This window comes from Martes martes, assembly GCF_963455335.1.
Source record: "Martes martes genome assembly, chromosome: 3".
In the NCBI taxonomy this organism is placed as follows: Eukaryota; Metazoa; Chordata; class Mammalia; order Carnivora; family Mustelidae; genus Martes; species Martes martes.
This window is the reverse complement of record NC_137890.1, coordinates 9,783,132-9,801,790: the sequence shown is the minus strand read 5'-3', so window position 1 is coordinate 9,801,790 and position 18,659 is coordinate 9,783,132. Positions and strand designations below refer to the sequence as shown.

The 18,659-nt window shown below is 41.1% G+C and overlaps 1 protein-coding gene across 3 annotated transcripts in view; it reads right to left on the bottom strand.

Moving 5' to 3' along the window:
- NALCN (sodium leak channel, non-selective) overlaps positions 1–18,659 on the bottom strand; it is a gene marked incomplete at its 5' end in the record, with an annotated part of 290,329 nt that overhangs the window by 172,375 nt on the left and 99,295 nt on the right. For all 3 annotated transcript variants that reach the window (XM_080799346.1, XM_080799344.1, XM_080799345.1), the window contains one exon: positions 1,729–1,860. In XM_080799346.1, the coding sequence (XP_080655472.1) occupies positions 1,729–1,860 (132 nt within the window). The remainder of the gene's footprint in view (positions 1–1,728; positions 1,861–18,659) is intronic.

Here is an 18,659-nt window from a genome sequence, read left to right as displayed (position 1 = left end):
CTTCAAAATTCAGCTGGGTCTTCAGCATTGGAATTCATGTATCTTTAATTGCCTTATTTTTACATTCTTCACAGGGTCCATACCTTCCCATTCGATAGTCTTATTATCAGGCTGGATATAGAACTTGTTTTCTACTCCAGACAGAAATCACTTGACTGGGATTCCTTCAATGTTCGAATCCTCGCATTAGAAATTCACCTGCAAATGTTACTATCGGCCCGTGTTTTCCTGTGCTTTTAATGACAATTCAATCATTGTGTGCTGGATCTACAGCAAAATTATACCCATTTTTCAAGTGTCAGGCTGTATATAATTTCTTTATGAGCTCCTGTCATTGGTACGCCACAGCATAAAACACTTGCTGTTTACTGTCTATATTTCTTGCTAAACTGTAAGCTCCATATTCCACATAGTAATTAGGCAGCATCACATCACAGTAGAAGTTTAATTTAAATATTTTCTTACAGACAACAAACCTCCAAGAAGAGGGGAATTCATAAGTGACTCCTTAAAAGTTTCTTGATACCCACAAAGATGTTAACATTCAATAGGTATATGCGATCAGTTCTTTTTCTGAAAAGTTTATGTGTGAGTGGATTGAATTTTTATTAACCAAATCCATCTTTAAATGTACTGGAAGAATTCTAGATATCTTAGAGAACTCAACTATATGGCAAATTGATTTTTTTTTTAACATGGAAAATGCTTTTGTAATAAAAGTAGTCAAATTATTATTTTTCTGTCTTTTAAGCTTATTTTTTCATATATCCTATTTCTTTTTTTTTTTTAAAGATTTTATTTATTTGACAGACACAAGCAGGCAGAGAGGCAGGCAGAGAAAGAGAGGAGGAAGCAGGCTCCCCGCTGAGCAGAGATCCCGATGCGGGGCTCGATCCCAGGACCCTGGGATCATGACCTGAGCCGAAGGCAGAGGCTTTAACCCGCTGAGCCACCCAGGCGCCCCATATCCTATTTCTTAAAGTGTAGTTCAGCTGTGTATGCATACCTCACTTAAAAGATAAAAGGGTTTTGAAAGAGTTATAGGTCAACCAATTTTTCCATAAACATGTATCACTGAATTCTGATGTGTATCTTAGAAATAATTTTTCACAATGAAAAAGTGGTCTCTGGATGCTATTAAAATATTTAAGAATCAACTATTAATAAAGTCACTCAGTCGATAAGAAGAACTATTCCAAAACTCTAGGATGGTATGTAGGGTGCTAGAAGATGCTTATTTAATCACTAAACCACCTGCTCCTTGGTATCTTCAGCGCAGGTGGTAACACCTCAGTTTCTAGCACAGAAATGATCACATCACATTGTTCCATTTCCCTCCTGCCCTCTCCGCGGTATTATCGAGCTGACTGGCTTACTTATCGTCTTCTGAATCTGTGCTTGCCTACCCTTAGTGGGAAACAGACTAACACAACGTGAGAAAGGGGGAGCACATGAGAGAGGGTGAGGAAAGGAGCAAGCTCAGAAGAGTGAGAGCAGGGGAGAGGAGTTTCCCTGGCAACGTGACACCAAGTCATCCAGTCCCAGGGTGACAAACAATGAGCCCGGCAACCCAGTGACCAAAGAAACATTTAAGAAGCAGACAATGAATCAGCTTTGGTCAAAGTCAAGTACTTACGGAACTGATGTAAATTCTAATACTCGTAAAAGGCGCCGTCTGAGGCTGACCTTCACCTTGCACACTGATGTGCCCCCGAATTGGCCGCTTACCTCTGCGAGATAGAACTCGTCGTACTGTCTCCTGAAGCTTTCTCCTTTGTGGTAGTTGCTCGCGGCCACTATCACATCCACGGTCACCATGCTCAGGATGAACATGTGGAAAACGGACGACCGCATCATTTGCTGAGGAGGGAAAACAGACAAACTCTGAGCAAAGACAGAAACCGCTCCGGGAAGTTACCCCAATTTTAGAGAGATGAAAACAGAGGCTCGGCGAAGTGAAATAACTTTCTCACTATCACACAAGTCCTCCAGGTGGACCCACAATTTGGACCCAAGTCTACGGCCTACACCGAGGTGACATAATTAGGCATTCAAAAATAATGACGCTTATTATGATGGCTAGCTTGTACTCACTGCTTACAATGTTCCTGGCCACACTCTAAGTATGTTATTTACTTTAAGCTCTGCCATGGCTCTACACAGCAGGATACATTACTCAGTTTTTCCAGTGAGTTCAGAGAGATTAAGTCATTTGCCCAAGATCACATAGCAAGTACACACTAGAAGTAGGCTCCATATCCAAGTCTGTCTAAAGTCCATTCATGGTGGGGTAGACAATATATAAAAGGAGAGAGGACAGGCTGAAGGCCTCACCAAAAAAGGAGAGAGAAGCTGGCTTATGGAAAGGACCTGAGTGCGTAACAACAAACCACTAAATCCCATCCCTTGACACCAACTGCCCGGAGACTAACGCTGCCACGTGTGGAGGTCTTGTTTCTTCTTGGCATGTGGGGGCACGGATCCTTACATGTGATCTGACCTGAGAATGCTTCAATTTTTGCAACGAAAATCACCTAACTAAAGCAGAACCTGGGGATGGGAAAAGAGAAACAGGGCTGCCTCCTCTGAGCTGCTGTCTTATGCGCCCACACATGTGACTTCGCACGGCCGTCAATACCCCGCACTTGTCACTAAGGACATGGGCTCAGAGCCAAATTGCATGGAGCAGAGATTCGATCACATCCAAGGTCTGCAGCCCTGGGTAAGTTAGCTAAGCCTCCCTGAGCTTCCGTCTTCCTCATCAGTAAAGCAGAGATAACAGTGGCCCTTCCAAAGGTTTTTACCATTTTAAATGAGTCAATATTTGTAAAGCACTTAGAGCAGGGCTTACATATTAAGTGTTCTATAAAACTTTGCAGTAAAAATAAGTGCAATTCTGTGAATCCAGGCATTTTTTTTTTCCCGTCCAAGAATGGCAAAGTAACTGCCCAAGGTCAAAGAATTAATTATGTCTTATATTTGATGGAGTCCAGCACCAAGGGAGATAAATAAAAGTGATAAGATTTAATAATTTGAGAGATGTCGGAGTTATCAGAAAAGCAGGTACTTAGTAAGGGTCTTTGTCACTGTGGCTATGGAAGCATTACATCCACGTGCCTCTGACTTTATTTTACGGGTGATATGAAATCAAATTCCAGGACTGCCAATAGACATATTTAAAGGCACATGAATTCCTTGCAGGAACTACTGACCTTCATAACCCTGATAAGCAAATCAGTCCGGCACGTTTCTATTCTCATTAGAATTTGTATTGTTATTTGGTCTCTCTTGAATTGTGAGAGTCGCATTCCATAACTATTATTCCCTTTCTATACTCTTTTCAACATAATGTTCTATTAAAAACATTTCAACTGAGTTCTTCTTTATCTGCATGACAGAAAAGCCACAACTCTCTCTTTCTATTTTCCTTAGCTGTGGATTTGTGTCTTAAGTAAACTGTTATTACTGAAAGATCCAAACAAAGCTTTTAGCCATGGTTGTCAAAAAAACTTTTAAATTGGTTTTGTAACTGTCACAGCTTCACTTTGGTGCTGTCATTATAATTAGGTTGTTTTTTGTCTGAATGTCTACATGTCCCTGTTGGTACAGAGTCATTAAAATAATCACTTACAATGGATTTTGATACACTATAATCACCACTGCTTAGCCGACTTTCTCCAAAGTAATAACTTTCAAATATTAAATAAGAATTAAGGTGATCAGTATGTGCGGTAGCTAAATCTGAACATTAGAGCCAGTAACTCTGGCTTTGAAGTGAGAGCTAGTGACAGGGTCCACGTCAGCTCAATTCAATCCAACCAGTGTTGGCTGGCTGTCGGTTTCCTTAATTAAGCAGAAGGCTAGAAACATTACATTTGGACTCATGCTTGGATCTATAGGGCAGTACAAATTACACCCTTTGATTTTTTATTTTCTCATAAAAATTAATGTAAAGGGAAATGTTAAAGTTGAGTCAGTTCCACAAAATATATAACTTGAGATTTTTCAGAATTATTTAACATGGATATGATATATATATATACACACACACACACACACACACACCTATAAACATACATATGCATGTGTGTGTGTATATATTTATACATATATGTATATATTTCTCGATATAACATAAAACTGTTTGGATCCTGCATACACATTCAACTTTTTAAGATTCCCTTCAATTGCAATGTTATTTTGGTTTAATCAGACAAATTTTACATATATTTTTAGTTTGGCTTTGACCCAAGAAAAAACAATTGTGTGTGACAGTTGGAATTACCAAAATACAAAGAAAAGACTGTAACAGAACCATCCCCAAGGGAGCAGTATCTGTCAGGAATGCTCAGGGAGCTTACTAGCCAATGTGTGGTCCTTGGACCAGGAGTTTCCTGGGAGCGTATTAGAAATGCAAACTGTAAAAGACTCTTCACATCAGGAAACAAACTGAGGGTTGCTGGAGTGGAGGGGTGTGGGAGAGATGGGGTGGCTGGGTGATGGACTCTGGGGTGGGTATGTGTTGCGGTGAGCACTGTGTATTGCATAAGACTGATGAATCACAGGCCTGTACCCCTGAAACAAATAATACATCGTATGTTAAAAAAAAAAAAAAGAAAGAAAAAATTCAGGTTCTCAGGCCCTATCCCAGACGTACTGAATCAGAATATGCATTTTTAACAAGGTCACCAATAATTAATGTGCATATTGAAGTGTGAGAGGCTCTGTTGTAGGTACAGGACACCCCTTGAGTAGCAGTTTAAACTGGGTGACCTATAAATTTTTTCACAAATTCACAATTTCATGACTCTGAAAGTCTGTAATCACTGAAAAGAATAAAGCAGTACTTGCTGGATATTATGGTAATATGTCAGGCTATGCCATCACAAAATGAATGCCTACATTCCCCCCACTGCCCAACTCCAAGATTAAAACCCAATTAAACGAGGTTCCCAAAGACCAAAGTATGCATTGGCTTTTTAATCATTGGGGGTGAGTTTATGAAGACCCCATCACATACTCTTTCATAAAGTCAGGTGTGTCTAGAATCTGGAAAAGGCAAGAAAACTATTTCTTCCCTAGACCTCCAGAAGTAATGCAGTCTTCCCAAGACCTTCATTTTAGCTAGCTGAAACTCGTTTTGGAGTTCTGACCTACAGAACTATAAATAATATGTTGTTGTAAGTCTGTCACTTTGCGGTAATGTGTTACAACAGAATAGGAATCTGATACAAATACTGTTCGTGATTTTGACATACACCAGTTCAATCGTCTCCTCTGAAACCTGACTATACAGAGCATCAGCGCTAGGAAATTCTACCTCCCCAAAGGGCTCCACCCAAGGTGATATGCCAGCAGGGGTCTCTGTAAACTTCATTACCCCAAATGTAAACCCATTACGGCAACCAAGGTTTACACCTTACTTTGTTTCGGAACGTGTAATGAGACAATGGGTCTGCAGCATGATACTGAGTCCCACTTCAAGCAGAAGAATGAGAAAGGTCGTTTTTCTTTATATTAGTTCTGAGTACGACCATGACAGGAATGTTCCCAAGAGACTGTGAAGTCTTCACCAAATATGGATGGGGATCCTCACTCAATTCAAATTGATACCAAGATGTATTATCAAAACAAGACCACCATTTGAGTGCTTGGTTTGTGGCAAGTTTCCCCAAGCATGTTGCATGCTGATGTGAAAATCTCATTTAATCAACAACCCCGTGTGATAGCTGTTTTGTGACCCCTTTCACAACTGATGAGAGTGCAAGGTAAGGATAAGTAGACTTCTAAACTCATAGAGTTAGAAAGTAGTCTCAGATGTTTTGAGTCCAAAGTAGGTGCTCTCTTGCCTTCTAACAGGCAGTCAAAATGCCTCTGATGTTGCTGTGTGTATTAAAGAAGAAAGAACAGCAGTTCCTTTGCTAAGTGTTTGTGATTAAATAGAGGGAACAAGTTTAAGAACCTTGTATTTGAAAGCTGAAGATGACCTGTTCCTTACAGAAGGGGGTACCATCTCCAGGATGGGGAAAAAAGTGTCAGTTTTGAAGACAGGCTGAGCTGAGATCAAATCTTGAACTTAACCTCTCGTGACTTAGTGTTCGTACAAGAGAAATGAATGTGAGAGCACCTACATCTCTAGGTGGTAACATGAATATAAATGAGATATATTTGAGATATATATATGAGATATATATATTTGAGATATATATGAGATATATATATTTGGCATAGAGTCTAGCCCATAGCCAGCATCTTGCACTCAGGACACTTACTATTATTATTACCATATTTGAAAACACTCTAAGCATTTAAAGGTAGAGATAGAATCGGTAGTTTGTGGGGAATGTAAGAAGGTACAACGCAAGAAATCAAACCAAAGAGATAACTAATCTTGAGAAGGACCGTGAAAGTGTATAAACTTTTAGAAAAGTCTTATGCTATCCCAATTTTAGCTTGAGTGCTTCATAGGAGCTTTGTCTATTAATTTGTTCAGTAATTTTGCCTATAAAACAGTGCCTTAAAGATTCTGAAGACCCTGCAAGCAAACGTTCATCAAAACTGTGGCCTTGGAGGCCACAATGAGGATAAATTAGGATAATGAATAGTACAGCTCAGAAATCAAATCTTTCTTTAAATTGCTGCTTGAAAGAATAAAATATCCTACCTTGGTAAACAAATTGCATGCATTGTACATTGTATCAGCCATGTACTAAAAACTGTTTTAATTAGACCTCAAAAGAAACATATTTGGAGAACAATGCAATTACATGATGATATTCTCAGAAACCATCTTACGTACGGAGCCATGAACATAAGAACAAGAACATAATGTAGAAGACCAAGTACATAAAACCTAAAATACATCTCTCATGGGCAAGTGGGGCATTTTTCTCTTCTATTTAGAAGACATTTGGGTATGTTACTTCTATAATCCATATATAAAATAATGCTGTCTGATATAGAGAATTGTTAAAAAAAAAAAAGCAAATACTTTTATAACAAGACTTAAAAACAGAATCAGTAGATGTCCTTAGAAACTCTGCCTTTCCCATGTGTCTGCCCCTGGAGAGCTAGAGGATAGATGGAAATCCACAAGTGACTTCCCTCAAAGGTACTGAAAGTCTGTGATGTCCGTGAGTCGGTCAAGCCCTGACTGGGTTATTTTCTTTCCTGGATGGCAAGCTGGGGGGACTTCCCAAACGTGGAAGTCAAATTGTAGAAAGGAGGAAGAGGAGGTTAGTAAGACACTTGACCAGCGTGAGCCTGCTTATCTTTCACTCTACTCTGTAATAGTAAGGTTAGAGGTTAAATCATAAATTGCCAGGCAAGTATTTATTACTGTTATGAATATTTTTCAAATGCCGACTCCACTGTGTAGGACAAACTCGATTTTAATGAAAAGTAAGTGCATGCTCAGTGGAAAAGAAATGCCACTAAGAAGGACCAACTATAACGCTAACAAGTCAGTGACTCACACTTCTTCGAGCTCATGTGACAGAGCCGGAAGTGGAATGTACCTCCCTGTCTCCAGGGCCTCAACAGCGGCCCCTACTCTGACTCTGGACTTAGCCACGTGACTTGTTTTGGAAGCAAGACAATAGCAGAGCTGATGTGACAGAGACTCCGAAAATAGTTGGGGGTTGAGACTTATTTTTGCAACTCTTGGGACCATCACACCGACATTCCAGGCGGGTTTGCCACATGATGCCCATGGGCCCCGTCATCTCCTGTACCCTGAGAATCAGCCATGCCCCAGAAGCAGAGATGCTAGCTGATAAGCTAGCTGACTGTAGATACGAGCCGGGCCCGCTGAGATCAGCTGAGCCACAAATTTGTGAGTAAAAATCAGTGTCTGTTTTACAAGCTGTTAAGTTTTAGGGGTGGCTTGTTTGACAATACACCCCCCCCAAGCCTGTTTCCTCACCCCAGGCACAGAGCTTAATGACAATACTTAGCCTGTTAACCTTGAAATGGGGCAGGAAGAGTGGTTCTCATCACCAGAATGGGATGGAAGTGATGTGTCATTTTGAAAGGGACAATGAAGAAAAGGCGCGGCTTCTCCAAGCCATTTCTCTCTTCCCCTCCATAGTGACTTTGGAAATTAGGTGCTTCAGATGGGATTATAAAAAATTTTACTATATATAAATATAAATATACATATAAATAAATACACACACTCATACATATAAATGTATTTTATATATATGTATATATAGAATACATATATGGGTGTGGGTGTGTGTGTGTGTGTGTGTATATATGTGTATATATATATATATATGTATGCCATCTCTGATTGAAGGTTGTTGGGGAACACAGCCTCGCGTGTGGTATGCTGGAGCTGCAATTGTGTACGTCTTTCCCCAACTTCACGCTGAATGTCATGTTGTTAACTTGAAATTGGCCATAGTGGGAACACCATGGAAATTAGCAAATGCTACCAGTCAGGACTCTCCCACTTCAAGATGGTTATTAAACATCTTAACCATCTGCAAGCACATCACTGGCCCAGGGCCAGCTGCCTCAGCTCTCTGGCACCTCCTTGTTACTCTAGGCTGGATGACATAAGTAGCACCCCATTCTGATACTTAGAGACCCATCATGACATAATGTCAAGGGCACTCACACAGACCCTCTCCCTCTTGATCCTATTTTTTAGATGTGTTAGTGGGAATTAATTAAAACAAATTAGGACATTTAAGTTCAAGTAATTTTTTTTTTTTTTTTTTTGAGAGAGAGAGAGACAGAGAGAAAGATAGGGGGGGCAGAGGGAGAGAGAGAGAGAGAATCTTAAACAGGCTCCATGCCAACACAGAGCCCAATGCAGCCCTTGATCTCACAACCCTGAGATCATGACCTCAGCCAAAATAGCGAGTAGGACGTTTAACCGACTGAGCCACCCAGGTACCCCTCAGGTGCTATAGCCTACTATGTGTGTATTCCAAGGAGCTGCACCATTCGGCCATGGGCACAACAGGACCCAGAGTGATGACCGGTCAACGAGGCCACTGCATGCATTCCAGCTATAAGACTCCCTCAGTGACTGTCCCTTCCTCAGGTAGTCTGATTCGGACTTACAGTCAATTATAAGTGAAATGCCAGACTGTGGGTGCTAACATTTTGGGCCTTCTCACTAGCTTTCCACAGCCCATAGTGTTCCCAGTTAATCCCACCAGATTTTGACAAAAGGTGCTTTCTTCGTCTTAGTCATCGGTATTGTTGTGAGTTTCTCTTTGTCTTCATAAGTACTTCAGTAAGAAGTTAGGAGTGTCCACTACAAGGCTGTGAGACAGAGGACCCTTAAACTATGATGATTTTAAGGTCTATGGGCACTTCAATGGACATTCCCATAGCTAATTAAAATGTCTTGTAGAATCACTTCAAATATACTTACATGTTTATTTTTATTTTTAGTATTAAGTGGTGGACAAGTGAACATAAAACTTTTGTTTTAAATTCAAGAGGGAAACCACAAATTTGAAAATGAGATTAAATAGCAGTCATTTTCAACAAATTTTAGATCTGACACAATGAAGGACGTCAGTTGTTACATTTGATGAATGCAGAGTTAAACAAGAATTTTTGACTCTATTGTATCTTGAAGTGGGAGATTCATTTTGAGATACTTAAATGATTGAGGCAAGTGAGAAAAACAAATTTGAGGGATTGAAAAAATATGCAAGAACTATATTGACTATGAAATGACACATTTTTTTTACTCTGTCCAAACCTGTCATCAGCCGTAGGGCATGGAGGGAGTCACACGGCTCCTCCAACCCCTTCAATGGCACTGATTGTGCTGAACACTGAGATAAATACAGAGCAGTCTAAAACCTTGGCTGAAGACTGGCTACATATTTAACCCCAGAAATCAAGACTCAGAAGAAGAACAACGTATCCTTCATTTTTTTCCCAAGGTGATCATGTAACAAATATTTGATGGAAATTTGTCTCCAAAGACTGTATTATGAATGCCTGGCATAGGTTGGCAAATGTCTCCTGATTAATATAAATGTAAATATCGAAGAGTCATGGGACTTATTCAAACTGGAAGATGAAAACATACAACGATATAGGAAGTTAGTTTGGGATAATCTGAAACACACTTTATTTTAAGATGTTCTGAATATTTCTTTCTTCCAGTGAGGCCCCATAATCAAAGACGCAAGACCATTTAATCAATAGAAGATAGATAAATAAATAGAAATAGTATTAATTTTATTTTATTTTTATCATGTCTGGTCTCTATTCTAAATATAATTATTATCTGAGGTGTATATATATTCTATTTGTATATATAAATATATAGAATATATATTTAAAATATATATATATACACATATATATAAAATACAAAATGTTTAAAATTGAAAAGTTACACAATCAGCACCTCTCTTTAGTTAATTTAACCATAACTGGTTTCGAGACTATAATAGGTCTCTTTCAATTATCTTCTTATACCTTTTGTTTGTGCTGTTCTGGTTCTATTTTATCTTTCTGTTTTTAATTCCCTATCCAGGTTCTTATAGAATACTTTTTGTTCCTTTTCTTCCCCCCCAAACTCTTCCTCCAAGCCAGTCATTTTATGTTCTGCTGTTAGAGACTGAAGACCAGAGTGTGTGCACACACACCAGGGTCTGGGACAGGTGTCACGGGACCTGTGTAACGGCTGGGTGAGAATTTGTGTCTCCTGTGTGTGAGGTGGTGTAGTTCTGTACACGAAAGCGTGTGTATGCATACACTCACATATAATCCCCCAAATATTTGCCAAACGCTTATTGTGTGAAAGCTATGATGGAAGGAACTGGAAGTAGAGAAGAAAGTTAACAAACTGAGTTGGGGTGTCAGAGATCACTCACTGTACTGAGGAAGTTTTGTTTGACCTGATTTGTAAGACAGGGGTATTAGACAGGGGTAGGGGTGGGGGGATAATTCAAAGAAACAGAAAAGACTGAATTAATGACAGAATTGCTGACCAGTCAGATTTGGGGAGGACAATGGGGCAGGAAAAGTCCGGTTCCTATGTGGGAATGGGTCAGGGAGAGGTGTGTTTGGTTTCTTAAGATGAGAGGGGCCATGGGCTCAGGAGAACAAGTGGGCGTATGTCTGTTGGACTCTTTGGGACACTCCTGAGATGCAGAAACAGGGCTGGAGCAAGGCGGGGAGGTCGGACTACAGGTGTGCACGAGCACAGGCTTCCTGGACAGACACAGTACTCTGAGGCAGAGGGCAGTGGGAAGCGTGTGCTCACAGTAATGACAGTCATTTCCACAACCTTGTGACGACTGTATCCCACACACTGCATTAGACATTTTATGTGCATTGTTTCTAATCCTTACAAATCCCCGAGAGATGTCCTTATCTCCATTTTTCAAGTCGGCAAACTGAGGCTCTGGGAGATTTAGCAGATCGTCCCTGGTTCTCCCGGGCCAGTCCCAGCTGGGCCACACCATCTCGTCACTTCAGTCTGTAAGCACAGAGGATGGAAGCGAAATTCTCCTGGGTTCAATCAATTCCTGAGATTGTCTGCCGGTTCCTGGGAAGGTTCATTAATAAGACAGACGTCTGCGAATTGCCTCGGATGTCGCTTCATCACTTGAAATACACACATCACACAGTCCACCTCCCCCAATCTTGCCTTCAGTGGGAATGTTCTCAGAAAGCATTAAAAACACTAGAGTAATCATTTTGCCACCATTTGACCTACTTATGGTAAGAGCCTATTATCTCTGTTCTTTACAGATGGAGGCGCACGATGCCACAGAGAGACACGGGGCTCGAGCATGCCGGGTCTCGGGCACACTTTCATTTTCTTGTCAGTGACTTTCTTCACGGTAATAGATCACTGCGTGTGTCTTGGAAGATGGCTCAACGGTGCAGCCACATCTGTCAGACTGTCAAGGGATGAAAACTCCTACCTGAGAGGCAGGAGAGAAATGGCTTGTCACAGCAGCTGCTGGGGACCAAGGTTTCCGTTTAACAGAACTTTTTATCATGCATTACAGCGACCTCTTCGTGCCGCTGTTGCTTAGGCTAAAATGGAGTTCAAACAGCTAAGTAAGTGGTTGATGTGAAAAGAGTCAACGATAACTTTTGCCTTTTCTGAGATGCACAATGAAGGACACACCAAAGACACTTTCTACGTGGTGCCGGTAACGCTGCCTAACAGAGCTGTGGTACTGCCTGAAAAGGGGCGAGGAGTAAAACGTGCATCCCGATACCAAGCACGGATATTTCAGATGTAGCTCTCTACTACCTCAGTGTCTTCTCAGTTAGACAGAAGGGATAGGCCCCTTAGAATTGCACAGAATTTCTGAAGGTCGTTTGGAAAAAATCAACGGAATCTACAGAATGAATGAGCGATCTACAAAACATATAAGTGGCCTACGAATCTATACAGAAAATTCGTGACTTTCACAGACTGTAATAGGGCAGATCTAAATTGAATGTTGTCTCTTCACACCATTGGGGGTAAAAGTCTGATAATATCATTGTGGGCAGGGATGTGAAATGCTGAGAATTTTTACAGGTTGCCACTAGGAGTAAAAAGTGCATGAGATTCTGAGGAGCCTTGGGGCAATGTCTCAGAGAGCCTAAGGCTGTTTCTCTCCTTCAGCAAGTGATCTCTTAACTACAGACACTCGAAACCTTCTCACCCATGTGCACAAAAAGGCAGGGACAGGTGGTGGCCTAGAATGTAGGCAAGAGAAACAATAGGGGTGGGGCGCCTGGGTAGCTCAATCGGTTAAGCTTTGGCCTTTAGCTCAGGTCATGGTGCCAGGGTCCTGGGATCGAGCCCCATGTCAGGCTCCCTGCTCAGTGGGGAACCTGCTTCTCCGTCTGCCTCTGCTGCTCCCTTTTCTACTCCCCCTCTCTACTCCCTGCTCCTCCCCCCCGTTCCTCTCCCTGCTTGTGCCCTCCTCCCTGCTTGTGCCCTCTCTCTCTCTCTCTAAAACAGATAAATAAATAATACTAAAAAAAAAAAAGAGCAAAACAATAAAAAGCAGCCTTGGTGTCCATCATTAGGCAGATATATGAATGGATGACAAACAAACTGGGGTCTGTTGGAGGAGGACAATACACCACGTGGAAATGAAGTGGTTAAAAATATTGGGGCACCTGGGTGGCTCAGTGGGTTAAAGCCTCTGCCTTCGGCTCTGGTCATGATCCCAGGGTTCTGGGATCGAGCCCCGCATCGGGCTCTCTGCTCAGCGGGGAGCCTGCTTCCCTTCCTCTCTCTCTGCCTGCCTCTCTGCCTATTCATGATCTCTGTCTGTCAAATAAATAAATAAAATCTTAAAAAAAAAAAAATGAGGTAGCCTGCATGGGACAGAGTCCCCAGTTAGTCACCAGCTACATGACCTGCACCAAATTACTTCAGCTCTCTGTGCCTCATTTGTTCCACAGAGGTCACGAGAGCACCTCTGTCAGTGGCCTTGTTGTGAGCGTGACATCAGGGAGCACCTCGAACCCACCGCTGACACACAGGGAGTGGCCCGTCGGTGTGAGCTGTGATCATTTCCAACAGTGGCTACGGAGGTATTCTTCCCATCTGTGTCTCCACGTTGTTTCATCATCTTTTTAACGCAAGAAAGAAACTGAATATTATATAGCGAAGTGGCTCTAATTGACAAGTTATTCACTTACAAATATGAGGAAAGTAGGTGGTGTTTCTTCAAAGAAACTGTCTCCACACAGGGGTGCTTTGAACTTCAGGTCAGACCATAATGGTCTACTTGGTCCTTAAAAGAGTTCTCAAGCCCTGCAAGACTTCAAAGTTTAATAGGGAACCGGCCCCTGAGTAGTAATTCCCAAGGTCAAGTCCCACTACTCACTGGACAAAAAGTTACGTCCCTTCTCCACCTGCTCCATGAAGCTCCCCAGGGTGTTGAGCAGTGGCTCCTGTAGACAGAGACCAGGCATGGTCTTCAGAAGGGATTAAGAAGGGAAAATTACTTTGGGTTCCGACTGTAACTGAAGGGAATACTTCACTCAAGTGGACTTGCTTCTTCCATTCCATTCCCATGACCAGCTGCCTCTAGCCCAGCTCCCATTTGGGTGGTCTGCTATGAAACTATAGTCTCCCAGCCTCACACCCGTCTTTGGATGTTTCCTTGGTGAGTCTCTTTAGAGCTCTTGAATGAGAGGTCACCAAACTCAGTGGCAAACAGCCACGTGTGGGCACTGTGAAAGAAACAGAATAAAGCCAGCCTTCAAGGAGAAAAACAGAGGCAGATGCACGGACAGAAACAAAGATGAAAAATTATGTGTCTTCCCACAGAGAGCGAGAGAAAAACAAAGAAAGCATAGCCTTCTGGCAGGTCTGACTACATGCAAATGCTCCCTGTGAGCGTTAAGATCTGTTCCTTGCAACCAAACAATTCTTGAGTGGGATGTAAATTCTTAATCCTCACAGCTGAGGAAGGAGGCGCTATCCCTATTTCACAGCAATATGCCCAAGGTCTCACTAATTAATAGCGGAGCTGAAATATGTCTGTTTCCAGAGCCTACCCTCTAAGAAGCTACAATATGGTGTTTTATTCTCCCCCTGGAACAATGCTGTGTTGGGTGTTACCTCACGGAGTGCGGTAAGGATGTCTGAAGCTGGGGAGGCAGGGGTGAGAGGTGAGGGAGTCAGGAGTCATGTGCTGGAGGCAGCTGGAAACCAGGTCTAGCGGTTGGCTCATCCCTATTCCCAGACTTTTCCTTGCCACTTGCAGCCATCTTGTTCCCATAATAAGGACAAATGGCAGGAAGCGGTGGGACCCCAGACGATGAACTTACGAGCAGTGCTCAGGAAGTAGAGAAAGAGGCAGAAAGACCTTCTAGGCAGGACAGAGGTGGAGAGAAGGGATGTTTCAGGGGCTCTAGGAGTTCGCTTATTTGTCCTTAAGTTAGGAGTGAATTTATAAGGAGTGGCATAGATCTCCTGTGGGTGAGTTCCTTAGTAGATGTGGCAGGAATTTCATTAATAACTGGCTAAACATGAAAAATGTCCTAGCAAAATTAAGTTAATGAAGTTAACATGAAGTTAATCAACCAAAAATTTCAACAAGTGTTACCACAGAGCTCACCACTCACAGCCTAGCGGGTCTTGCTCTGAACTTGTGGTTTTGCAACTAAATTTAAGAGCATATGCATTTTCATTTATTATGAAAACAGAAAAGACCACGCTAGGGGTGCCAAATTGAATCCTTCCCCTGAATGCCTGTGTATGACTCCCGATATGGTTATAATTATATAGCTGTGATTACACTTAAAATCTTTGTCTCAGAACACAGAGTAGAATTTGTAGAGTTTCTAGTCACAGACCAAAGGTGCCTATTTTTTGCTTCTACCACTGGCTCTATAGAGCGTATTATTCTATAGAAGAGTAAGAAGATCTCTGAGTTTCCTAACTCATTTGAAAGCTCCAAAATCAATATATGCAAAGAGGAAGCAGAGATACCACCATGATTGCAACACTGGGGATGAGGGAAAATATGCGTGTGTGTATGTAGCAATGTCAAGAAACAATAAAAAAAACTAATCTCATTGCTCAGATCCTATCACTGCCCAAGGGAATATATAAAATCTCAATAGTTTTATTGCTGCAAGGTAAAAAAATATACACATATACATATATACATGCATGTATATTTTTACATTGCAGGAATACATATACAATATATAATATATATATTTTAGATACATGTACACATACAGAGAGAGAAACAATTATACATCAAACACTCAGAATCACAGAAGCATCAGTCCCACCATATATTTAGTTTAACTGTAGTAGGGAAGATTAAGCCACATCAATCTATCTTATTTTATTAAAATACTTAATTACTTGTGGTTGGCAGGAAAGACATGCAGATGTTCACACCAATAAAAGAGACTAGGATACAGAAAACAGAATAGAAAGTAAAAATATAAGAGAGAATACCAATGAAGAGAGTAAGCAAATCCAAAGCAAAGTCACCTGAAACAAGGGCAGAGATGACTTTTAAATGTCCTTCACTTAGAAAGGCATTCAAGCCAGTCTCCATTTACGTTGAGTTGGTGGGTTTAAAATTTTGAAATTTTGAAAACATAAAATGTATGGAAAGACTACTTCTGAATAATTGAAACTCATGCACGAATTACTACTATACCATCTTTGTGAACAAAAGTTACATTATGGTAACTTAGTTCATGGGTTACCTATTTTATCTGAGCGGTAGGATATATGGGTTTTGGGGTAAAATATTCTGTTTTAAACTTTTATTTTGTTTTATTTTATTTTATTTTTTAAGATTTTATTTATTTATTTGACAGACAGAGATCACAAGTAGGCAGAGAGGCAGGCAGAGACAGAGGAAGGGAAGCAGGCTTCCTGCCGAGGAGAGAGCCCTATGTGGGGCTCAATCCCAGGACCCTGGAATCATGACCTGAGCCAAAGGCAGAGGCTTTAACCCACTGAGCCACCCAGGCACCCCGATGGGGTCAAATTTTAAAACAAAGTTCCACTCTCAGGACAAAATCAACAGATCCTTTAATACTCAGATGGGGACTCTGGATGACCACATTACCAACTCGCAAATATTTATTCCTACCTCATTTTTCTGTGATGGCCAAATTACTAAGTCAATATAATTATAGCTGTTCATATGCTTCATTCCAATAAATTTGACTTTTTTGGTTGAGATAGGAATTGGTTTTCGTTATTTTCAACTATGTTACCACTAAGTCTACATTTCTAAATTCTGACCTATTTATTTCACATGCTGAAGAAGTTAAAAAGAATTCAGAAAGCCGTGGGAAATAACAGAAGTCATGGTTAGGTCCCGCTGAGCCTCTGCCAACATGTTAGAGGAAAGACAGTCTGACAAAAGCATCCAACGTCATCCAACTTTGATGGGAACTTCCTACAAACAAATCTCAAGGTACTGCTTGTTTTAGACTTAGAAATAAATGCTTGTATAGAAATAGTGTCAGTGCCATCATCCACTCAATTTCTGGTTCCCTACAACAAGAGAACAGAGCTTCTACTAAATGAGAAGACAAACGAGTTCTTGCGCAAGCCAAGAAGGGTCTGTGTCCTCCTTTCACTTGCTTGTTCTCCTGTTCGGTAAACACCAACTGAGTTTCTTCCATGTGTCAGGAATAGCTCTGGCAGTGACCACAAATGCTGTGGTCCCTACTGCCATCGAGTTTCCTCTGGTTGGAGAAATGGACTTTAAATAACGAATTATACCCTTTTAACTTATTTGATGAAAATTATGATGAACACAAAAGAAAAGCATGGGATGGTGTAGAGCTGATCTGTTCTTTGAGGGTGAGGAAGGCTTCCTTAAGGAAGTCAGACTCTAGAGCTGAATTCTGAGTGGGACGGGAAAGTGTTCTAGAAAGAAGAAACATGGAAAAACGACAGTGCCTCCTGGAAGCAGAACTGCTATTTTATAAGAGACATACAGAGTAAATGTAAGAGTAATGGGTCTTAGAAGAACTGGCTTTTACTGTTAACCTCCAGGCCACCTCTGGAAGGGGGTGAGGGAGGATTAGCTGGAAGGAATTTAAGCAAATACTTATTTTTTAATGTCATTTCTATAGTTTACTATACGTTTTAGGACAATGTAATGTCACATTTTGCCCATTTTAAAAATAAAAAGAAGTGATATATTCTACTGTTTGTCCTTGAGGGTGAAAGGTCATTATAGTTCTGGGCAGGAGTGAGATGAAAATTTCCTTGTTACCTAGCTTTAAAACGGCATTAATCATTAGTAAAAGCCAACAAGTATTTCATGGCCTTTTTATTTTAAATATTTTTTCTTTACTTCTTTTCTTTTGCTTTTAATTAATTAATGAGTGATTAATCAATTTTTCACTCAGATATGGAAATGAACTCTCTATTCACAGCTCATGCTCACTCCAAACAGATCGATCCCTTGGCCATCCCACTTTGCATCTGGACTCGTTCACATCGACTCTTCTGGAAGGCTTGATTTAGGACCAAACATGTAAAGCTGAGTTGAACGGAACTTCCTTTGTACTGAAATGCCAGCCTTTCTTCACCTTCATTTCAAACCATATGTATCATCAGTCATAAAAGTTATCAAGCGTGCCACCGTATGCACCAACATGTCTAATATGCAGATCTCTTGGATGCCACATTGATATAATTCTAGCCTAACATCTACCCACCTCTCCACCGACCTTCATTTTCCTATACCCCTGTATAGTTCTGTCCCCTCATTACACTCTCCTGGCCACTTATCGCTTGCCATTGCAAATCTCTGTGATCAAGAGGCTAACGTGCTTTCTAATTCCAGATGGCAACTTTGAGGCATCTATTCACAAGCATTAATACATTTATTAAATATATTTTTTTTATTCATTTGAGAGAGAGTGAGAGCATAAACAGGGGTAGGGTCAAAGGGAGAGAGAGAAACAGACTCCCCACTGAGCCGGGAGCTCCACGTGGGGCTCAATCCCAGGACCCCAGGATCATGACCTGAGCTGAAGGCAGACCCTTAACCGACTGAGCCACCCAGGCGCCCTTGAATACCTTTTAAGTAATGTCTTCAGGGCCCCCGTCAGACTCTGATTTGGTATTCATAGCCGGCCTGATTATTTCTATTACAAACTTATGTTTCCTCGGCATGTTTTTTCCCACCGGGTAAAGCATGGAACTA